The sequence below is a fragment of the Montipora capricornis genome, chromosome 3, assembly GCF_036669925.1.
Source record: "Montipora capricornis isolate CH-2021 chromosome 3, ASM3666992v2, whole genome shotgun sequence".
NCBI lineage: Eukaryota > Metazoa > Cnidaria > Anthozoa > Scleractinia > Acroporidae > Montipora > Montipora capricornis.
The window spans coordinates 36,717,084-36,727,083 of record NC_090885.1 but is presented as its reverse complement, the minus strand read 5'-3'; the positions used below and the strand labels follow the sequence as shown (position 1 = coordinate 36,727,083).

At 39.3% G+C, this 10,000-nt stretch overlaps 2 protein-coding genes and 1 pseudogene across 2 annotated transcripts in view; 2 read left to right on the top strand and 1 right to left on the bottom strand.

Moving 5' to 3' along the window:
• The window catches only part of LOC138041336 (homeobox protein SIX3-like), a 4,587-nt gene extending 1,592 nt beyond the window's left edge, over positions 1-2,995 (bottom strand). The window contains exons 1-2 of the mRNA XM_068887113.1: positions 2,658-2,995; positions 2,429-2,541 (exon numbers count right to left, since the gene is read on the bottom strand). Of these exons, the coding sequence (XP_068743214.1) occupies positions 2,429-2,541; positions 2,658-2,894 (350 nt within the window). The 5' untranslated portion in view covers positions 2,895-2,995. The remainder of the gene's footprint in view (positions 1-2,428; positions 2,542-2,657) is intronic.
• Positions 2,996-5,327: 2,332 nt separating this feature from the next.
• On the top strand, positions 5,328-7,086 carry LOC138041334 (RING finger and CHY zinc finger domain-containing protein 1 pseudogene; annotated as a pseudogene).
• Positions 7,087-7,911: 825 nt separating this feature from the next.
• Positions 7,912-10,000, top strand: part of LOC138041333 (transient receptor potential cation channel subfamily A member 1 homolog) — a 9,411-nt gene continuing 7,322 nt past the window's right edge. Inside the window, exon 1 of the mRNA XM_068887111.1 lies at positions 7,912-10,000. This exon is cut by the window's right edge and continues 221 nt beyond it. Coding sequence (XP_068743212.1) covers positions 9,504-10,000 — 497 coding nt within the window. The 5' untranslated portion in view covers positions 7,912-9,503.

Here is a 10,000-nt window from a genome sequence, read left to right as displayed (position 1 = left end):
TAAACTCCACCAGAGTATAATGCTTTCCATTTGACCCGAAGTTTTAGTTTAAAATTTCGATGTCACGTGGTGAATGGAACAGGATTTTCCGCTTGGCCGCTCACATCAACGAGTATTGCCAAAAATGGTAACATCAATTATTCCCAAAGAGGAATGATTCAGTGAGACTGGATTTTCCGGTTGTTCCGGAATTCTGGAACTTAAGTGAGGCTGTGCGGCCCAGTGGTTTGGACGCTAGCCTTGAGTTCCCGGGTTCAAGACCCGTGCCGTACCACTCCTCAAATTTGTTCCTGGTTCAACTTCTCGGCCGCACTTTTAAATAGCCAACTGGTTTGCCTCCGGCCAGTTGGGATTCTTAACAGTTGTTTTTGTTGTTATGTCGTTTCGTTGTGATTCATTGACCCTGAAAAGCACCTATGGGGAGTGGTCAATTAGGTATATATTGTATTGTATCATTGTATTCTGGGCTATACCCAAATTTCCGAAAAATTTCCGGAATACTTCCGTTTTATTTCATTCCTTACCCGGTTTTTTCGAGAGTTTTGATTCAATGAAAAGCGTCCTTAGTTTTAACTTAACGTGCGACAAAGAGATAGTTATCACGAATATTATCACAAATTGCAAAACAAAAAATAAGGAACACAGTGCAGATACTCCAAGGTAAAAATTGAAATCGATTTTTAACAACTTGTGGCCCAGTAAGAAACAATGTTATTAGTTAACCATGCAACTAGCCGGAGTAGGCGCCGTATGTCGCAAAACGGCGATAATTTGTTGTTCATCGGCTTCTTGCTTAGGTGAATCCATTGTTAAACGCTGACAAGGGAAGGGGCAACTTGGGAAAAAAGGGAAAGAGAGTAGAAGCCTAAAGGCGCTGTTACATTGTGAAATGTTTCGTGCAACTTGTCTCGCAATGTTTTGGCGACATTGTGGCGGGACAAGTTGCACAAAACATTTCATAGTGTAACAGCGCCGTAAGAAGGGAGATATACGGGAAATGGAAATAATGTTTAACAGCGCTGTGTCATGATTTCTGAACATGAAGTGATTTTAAAAAATTCTTCAAAACGTGAAATTTTCCTTCATCTTGGCACGAGTGAAAGGTTTACCTCGGTCATCATTTCTTGCATCCATACACAAGGTTGCTCAGCAACTTTTTGCCAACTTTTGCGATTTTCGGCAACTTTTTAAAATTCTTGGTAACTTTTGGTTTTCTTAGCATTTTTAAAATTGCTTTTTTTTTACTTTTTTCACGACATTTATTAGCTTTCGAAATAAAAGTCAGCTAAATTCAACTGAGTAGGTAGACTCCAGGACTTGCCAATACTGGACAGCTTGGTGTTGCATGCCTGTCCATGAGGTCAGCGATATCACATGGCACGTCTTTCAAGATGGCGGACAGGCTGTCAGTGATTCAGATTCCAGCTGGGAAGAATGTGCAGATGAAGGCCCGATTAATCCTATTGCGGAAGCTAAAAGGCTGGGGGCAAGTCTCGCTACCCTCGAAAAAGCTAAAATAGCTACAGAAAGAAAACGTTCAGACGAATTCGGCCGGGAAAAAGCGCTCTACGCGTGGACAAAATGATCTAGACCGCAACAAAACCAACATTAAGTGCAAACAAGTAAAAACAAATAGCAATTTTTCCGAAATTCAGCAACTTTTCGGCAACTTTGGAAATAAAATAGACTTTTCAGCAACTTTTAGACACTTCTATAGGCAACTTGAGGCAAAGCCTACTCCCTCCCCCCTCCCCCCCTCCCCCAGCCCCCTTACCCCAGGCGGCAGCCCAGCTGAAAATTCGTTCGATCCCCTGCAGTAGAAATCTACAATTTTATTAGATTCAATTTTATTGGATAATCATTGTTTTTTAATTTCTCTTGGGGCATCTTCATAATCTGCGATCAGGCCCATTTTTAGCTTCGCCCATATGTTCTCTTATGTCGTCGCTCGCTAAAATTGGGCCTCTATTTTTCGTTTCGCCAACTCCACATTACGTACCACGCGAAACTAAAATAGATCCTGATCGCAGGTTAGCATCTTCATGTCCCCAAGAGTGTCCCAAGAGAAAACAATGGCCTATGGGTTAAGATTCTTTGCGTGTTGTATTTGCATTATAATGTAGCTTATATCCAAAGGATTTGAATTGGGTACTACGTTTTGCCTTGAGCAACTTGGAAACCACAGGGTAACAGAAAAGTTACTCTCTGTAAAAATATTCGAATTTTCTGGCGATACTTTCCCATCTGATTCCAGTCTGCCGGAGCAGACAAAGCTTCCACAAGCAAACCAAATGTAAGATCGATAACCGTTCACGACATCATCTTTCGTTGACAAATAAATAAAAATACGTACTGTCGGTTCTGTACGAAATATGATCTGAAATGCGCTGACAGTCTTGCCACCTTATTTTAATTCTGTTTAACAAACCTTTGTCTGATACGGTATCTCTGAAGTGGAGTCGAACACTTAGCTTCGTAACAATGGGCTTTGTCCCACAACTCGACAAGATCTTTGTCTTCACCAATGGAGAAGTTTCCTTCCTGAAAAAAAAAATCAGTAATCAACAAGTTACTCACAAGTATTAATCGTTTCCGAAATGAACAAGCATACTTCCGAAATAATTGAACATACACCTCGAATGCATGAAACCAGTCACCTCAATTAATTTGTAAACTGTTTGCACGTCTTTTTTGTTCCAAGCAAGAGAAATCTTTGCTCGCTTGATATTTTCATTGTCATTATATTCTGGAGTGTTAGGAAGGCAAACAACCATGCGTTCAATTTCCGCGAACATGTTGCAATCGCAAAGGCGTTTCATCCGCTTGCCAATGGTTTCGGCATCTGTCGTCTGAATAGCTGAAATCCGTGCTCGATAAGGAGTCCGTGACATCATTATGTTCTTCGTTTCGATTTGGAAGGTGCAGCCTTCTCGAAACGCCCTGATGAAGGGAAATGATTTGTTTGACTATACAATAAAATGACATGCCTGAACAATTGGCGGGCAAGTGGGGAAGCAAAAGGGAAGAATGTGGTAATGCTGAAAAGTGGGATTCTGGAATGTTGAATTTGATTCCAGAAAAAATATATTTGCAAAAAAAAAACATTTCAGTTCGCAGAAACAAAAAAAAATCGAAAACTTATTAAATCGGAAAAAAAATTAAGCTGAAATCTTGGGCTACCCTTGACAAGCAATCGAGTTCGCGGACATATTGGAGAATGCTCAATACCTTCCATATGTGTAAGCTCCATTTTCTCTAGTTCCTCATATTCAAAGGAAGTCTTTTAACACAGGATGCTATTTCTGATTCAATTTGTTTATTTCGCAACGAACCTTGTTTACCCCTAATGTCTCAGTGGCGCTAAGTGTAACAAATCTCTGTTACAACCCCACCCCCATCCACCCCACTCGGGGCATTTGGCGAGTATGAAACAAAACATAAATAGCAGTAATAAACATGCTAAAGCAACGCAATTTCGTTATAATAGCCCTTTTCACGGTTAGTTTTTCTCATTTTCATTACAATATAATTTTGCATGTATGTGAGGCAATTTCGCGCTATTTTGTAGTTTTAACCCATTGCCTCGCATCCACGTTAGATTACATTGTAATGCAAATGAGAAAAACTAACCGTGAAAAGGGCTATTCTTCAAAAAACACTATATAAATACATACCGAGAGCTCTGGCTCTGAATAGGCCATTTGCATTGTTCCTAATTTGAAATCAGTTCAATTACTACTTATTTGAACTATTAGCAAAGGTTCCTCAAGGTTCACGTGACAGGTCACATAGAGATCCAATTGGCTATTTACAAGTGAAGCTGAGAAGTTGAACCAGGGACTATCTGGAACAAATTCAGCAAGTGGTCAGAGCGGGTCTTGAACTCATGCCAGGATATCCGGATATCAAGGCAAGCGCCCTAGCCACTGGGCTGCGTTGCCTCCTAAACTGGTTCAAGAATGGAGATTCCAAGCCATTTACGAAAAATGAGGCCTTTTTATCAAGTTTCTTGTTAGTTACAAAGAATTTAATCATTGGGCCTAAATCGATTTCCTCCCTTTCCTCTTCCTTTGGTGTAAGTCAACTTTTCGTTGCCAAAGTACTTTGGTCTGCGGTATATGCAATAAAGATCAGGAAACTGTGCAAGGAAAGTTCGAGAGAAGAGACAAGATCTGGGAAGGATATGGAAGCAGAAAACGTTCTCAATTCAGGAGGATTTCATTTTTGCAATCTTTATTGTACAAAAGTAAACACATTTTGGAATTAACGAGATGAGACTTTGGCGTGTACGATAAAACAAAACTGATCTGAACCCCGTGTCTTAGCTTTGATAGAGAGCCAGTTATTAGCCATCAAAAACTGCTATTCGCCATAAAAACTGCTGAAAGCGCTCACGAAACGTACATTTTGTTTTGAAAAATTCGAATTTTACTTTACTCAACTTTAATTATACAGATCTTCACATTTTACAAATTGAAGATAAATTAACGATTAAAATAAATAAAAAATGTAAAAATACAAGATGATTATGCAGGAAATGTAGATCTTAACAAGTATTATTGAAATCCAAAAAGAAAGTTGGGGGTAACCACGCATTTTTCAAAGATAATTGATGAACATTTGTAAAAAGCTTTAACAAAGCATTGTATGGCATCCTTTCTCAAATTGAAGCAGATTATCTCTCCAAAATGCATGGTTACCCCGAATTTTCTTTTTGGATACCAAGAGTACTCACTAAGATCTACTTTCTCTAGATAGTTTTAAACCACGCAAAAATATCACTCAACCTCGTTCCCACGGCTTTTCCGGAACGAGGTTGAATATCAGTAATGCGCCGATCAACTCGAAACTTCAACATCTCCCCCCCCCCCCCCCAACTTTTGAAGATTGGATCGTTCAAATTCCCGCCCCCTCGGGCCAAAATGCTGTTCAAATGGCCCACCCTATCGTCGGATTTGTCTGTCATACCCTACTAAAGAACAATCGTTGTAGGCTCCTGTCGTCTTTAATAAAGACCTTTTATGTAAGCCAATCTCTCGAGCTCTCACGAATGCTGTATCTCTTCCTTTCAACTCTTCCATCTCGTCCAAACACGGGGAATTTGACCTTTGCCTGCGTGGGGTGGGGAAAATTGAACCTGAAGTGTCAGGTTTCAAATTTTTTTTTTTTCGGACGCCGAAGTCGCTAACAGCTATAAAACACGTGTTTGGGCACAGAAGATAGTCAAATCCCCGGGGTTTGCCCAGGGAGGGGTGGGGGGTGTTCAAGTTTCGATTTGATCGGCGCATAAGCATCACACAGTGGATGCGCAGACCGTAAATAACACAACTTCTCTGCTATGTCACTGCGTTCCGCCGCAGAGAAAACGTTTAGTTCTAATCAGCAGAAAGGCAACAACACGTTGAAATAGGAAGGACACGACCAGTTGTGTTTATTGGGGACGAGAAAAAGCTAACATACAAGAAATAAAGTAGTGGTGGAGAAAAAACGAATTACATCACTGTAAACTACGAGACTAAACGTAAACAGCATACTAGAAAAATTAAGCTCGGCAAGGTGCGAGCGGTAAAACTGGCTGTGTCGAGTGACTAACGTGAGAGGCGACAAGGCTTAAATACCGAGATGTGGCGTAAAATCCCCAGAGGATCAAACTGCGGCCATAAATGCAAATTCCGACCATAAACACATTGTGAGTAGTAGGCGAGCAATCCTGAGAACGAGGGAAGCCTGGATACCACAATATTCCTAGTAATATGGCTTCTACATGTCCGCATTATGTGAGGAAATGTTCCTTCGTTACCCCGTGTTGTAACAAAGTATATTCATGCCGCTTTTGCCATAATGCTGCTGAGCGAACGCACGAGTTAGATAGGAAAACTGTTCAACAAATCAAGTGCAATCAGTGCGGAAAACTGCAAGGTATTGTGTCTCATTGCAGTGAATGTGGGATCAAGTTTGGCTTTTACTTTTGCCCGATTTGCCGATTATACGACGATCGAGATAAAGGACAATTTCACTGCGATTATTGCGGAGTTTGTCGGATAGGAGGGCGAGAGAACTATTTTCACTGCACGAGATGTGATATGTGTTTTCCAAAGAACATTAGGTCTTCACACACATGTGTTGAAAAGAGCTCCCGATCGAACTGTCCAATTTGTATGGAAGACTTACATTCCTCACCAGTGCCTTGTCAAGTTCTGAGATGTGGTCATTTATTGCATCGGACGTGTTTCCAAGAATGTTTGAAATCAAGACTGCAACATTGCCCTCTATGCTCCACATTGATGATTTAAAATCCTAACCGAACATCATCTCAAGTTTTAACTGTCATCATCTTCACCAACAAGGAAAGTATCTCTTTAGTATTTTTGTGCTGAAAAGATACCTGAGAGAAGATGATGCCCATTGTTAATCAAGGTCTTAATCTGGCTTGTTATTAATATTACTGTAGATTACGCTTTCTTTAACGGCTACTCAAAGGCTTTTTTTACTGATTAATATGGGTTATGCCAGTATAGGGAGGTGGGAGAGTAATAGGATGTCTACATTTGTTTTTTTGGTTCTGACTGTCACTGGCTGTCTAGATATCACATGGCCCTCACCAAAAAAATCCACCCAAACTGCACTAATTCCTTAATTGTTTCTCGTGCAGTTGATGAGAAAATTTGAATAGAGTTGTGTCTGAAAAAAAATTTTTTGCGTGAGGCTGTGTAATAGAGCACTCAGTTTCTGTACCCTCGAGAAATACTTTTGTTTTCCATGAAGTCTTGAGGTTTGCTTCAACTTACTGGGACTCTAAGTAAGAGAAGACTAAGGGTGCTCATATTACAGTATAAGACCATTAAGATATATTTTATATTGGTTAGATCTTCTTAGTGCTGTAATCCCAGTTGATTACATGTACATCTGGCAGTAAAACTGTTCTGGGATGTTACAGGGACTGTATAGGGGATGCGAGAGGTGCTTTATTTTGTATGCTTTCAGTACATACATAAGGCTAACCAAAATTTCCTCAGTAATTTAGTCTCCAGGCTCTATAATTATTTGTATTTGAATGTATAATAAAAAAATGTTAAGTGCAAGCAGACTAGCAAGTATTATCATTATCATTATCATTATCATTAAATCATTATCATTATTATTATTATTATTATTATTATTATTATTATTATTATTATTATTATTATTATTATTATTATTAATTTTCGTCCTAGAGCATCAAGTTATATTCCTAGTCTTAGGTGTCTACGGTCCTTTAAAGGAATTTTGCCGTGCCCAACAAACTTAGTTTTTGGAGTGAATCAGTACTGTCATGATTCTGGATAATCCCAGCTTCTCAACTCATGCCTTCAAATGCTTCCTCACTTTCCCAATAATAGTTTTCCTCCAATAACAACCAGAATGAAAGATGTATTCTTACAGTTCTAGATCTTTTTAACCTCCATCTTTAGATCTTGGTAGTGATCGATCTTTTATAGTTATTTTTCTACTACTCGTGTGACACACTGACATCAATAATAGAGTCCTACAACATCTTCTCTTGGTCATTTTCCATCAGTGGCTGGGAGGAATTATCATACCACATTTTCTCAAATGGGGTGTCGTATTTCTTGCAAAGAGTCCAGGGAATAACTTGAGCAACTCTATCACATCTCCACTTATTATTATTATTATTATTATTATTATTATTATTATTATTATTATTATTATTATTATTATCATATCATCATTATCATCGTCATCATCATTATCAGTATTATAGTTTTATCCATTGGTCCACAAGCTGATGTATTGCCGTATTGTTAAGTTTTCTCTGAGAGCAGGCCATAACTAACAGCGTCCAAGGGTCCCATAGGAGTTCTCTCCATCATTTAAGCGTCAAGCACTTTTCTCAAAATCCTAGCCGTTTTTTGTAGGAATACTGTTCCAACATCTATACCAAGGTCTTCAATCCACTTCTCTGATTGTTTTGACACTGAGCCAAGAGCACTGACAATTATTGGTCTAATGACCACCTTTCTTAATCCCCATAACCTTGCAATTTCTCTTTTTCAATCCTTCATTGAAGGCTGTTTTCAAAAGAGTAAGGCAGGGAGAGAGTTCTACATTCTAGTCTTACACCACTGGACCATTATTTTTTTACAGTGGTTCACATTTACCATTAAAATACATTAATTGCGGAAATGCGCCATCTCAACAATTTCATTCCCAGCAGTGTAGCCCTAGCCGTTCAAAGGCCAGATAACTTTATCCAATGGTTAAGTCACTATCCCGTCAGTTTCAATCTCTGCAAAGATTTCAGAATTTGCCCTCCTAACATTGAATATGCACACTCTAAGCACATCTAGTGAAAAGGTGTGTGAAAAAGATTGGCCAACGTTTAACGCGAAGAAAATTTTATACTTTGGATAGTGACTTATCCAATGGATAAAGTTATCGGCCGGCCCTTGGACACTGGGGCCTGGACCCTACTGCAATCTAAACGTACAAATAGGGAAGCTCATTCACTGCTAGTGACTGAAGAGTAGCCTCAGTATTTGTAAGCCTTTGTCGCGTGATTTGAAAGAAACCATTTTTGCATCCACGTCATTAAGATTCTGAAGAGCTCTCATTTGACGTCATTGAAAACCACTTTCGTTTTATTTTTGGAGCGGATAGGGAATGTTATAAATTGTGTTTTAGTCAGTGTGCTTCGAAAAATACAACTTCTTGCAACATCTTATTTCCAAGAGGTCTTAATTGTTTTTGTTTTCACCGTCGCCAAAAAAACATTCATGTCGTTACTTACGTCTTGTTGTTTTGATCATTATATTGGCTTTTCTTAAATCTATTGTTGTCCACTGTTGGAATGCATTTTACAAAACCAGTCTTTTTGTTGAACTCCATCTCATTTTCAAAAGAAACGATGAATTATTTTTTTTTAACCGATTGACTTATTGGCGAGGACTGAAAAATAACATATCTTTGACTTTTCAATTCGGTGACACTCCAGATTTGATGGAGTTCTCACGGGCGCATATTGTGCTGCAATATTCTCGTTTTACAATCCACGGTCCATCGACAAACGGTCGAACGTTTCAACCGAATTTAAGAATATTGTTTTTTCTTCTCTCTTTCAAAAACCTGATTCAATCTGTTCTTTTTTAAAATGAATAATGGCAACTATTAAAGTTTCTTTCATTGCCGCCATGAATACAATCATACCGATTAACAAAGCGCTTGTGGTCGGTTTCTGCCACACTTCATGGACACTAATTTCCGACTAATTCTTCATTCATCATTGGTCTTTTACATGAACACGAATTCTATGACAACACAAGTGCTGTTTACATGACATAGCACGAGCATTATTGTTATCTTTTCCGCTTTGGAGGATCTTGGTGACTTGGGTTTGTTTTCCTTTAAACCAACTAGTGATCACAGCGTTTTTTTTATAATCAGAAGGCTGTTTTCAGCCTCGATTTATAAACTGTCTATGTAGATCAATGAATTCTTCCTGAATAATGGCAAGCCGCAACAGAGTATTTCCGATGAACAACCACGAGCAGGGTGAAGATGACAACGAATTCTCAGGAACGAAAACCATTCCAGGTGATAAAACAAATGGTCTGCTACCCCATTCATCTTCCGTGGAGTTTCGTCAATTTTCGTACTCTCAATCTTTCCTGAAACAAGACAATAGTGCCCCAACTTCGCATATAATGCAGCTCTCGATCGGTGAAAATGACAGCAAGAATCGGCCGCCCTCTTCCTCGCTCGGAGGGTTGATGAAAAGACGAAATAGCAATCTCGCCAACTGTGAGAAGATGCTGCAAGAGATGACCGACTCTGCGAGCGATATATATCGAAGAGAAAGGGATGAGAGTGAAGCAATTCTAGAATGTGCTGGGGGAATTTGCAACACAGAGGACGAGTTAGATAGCACACACCTGACGACGACAACGAAAGAAGAGGCGCTAGCTATAGAAAGTTACAACCCGGACGATCAAAGCGAAGGTGA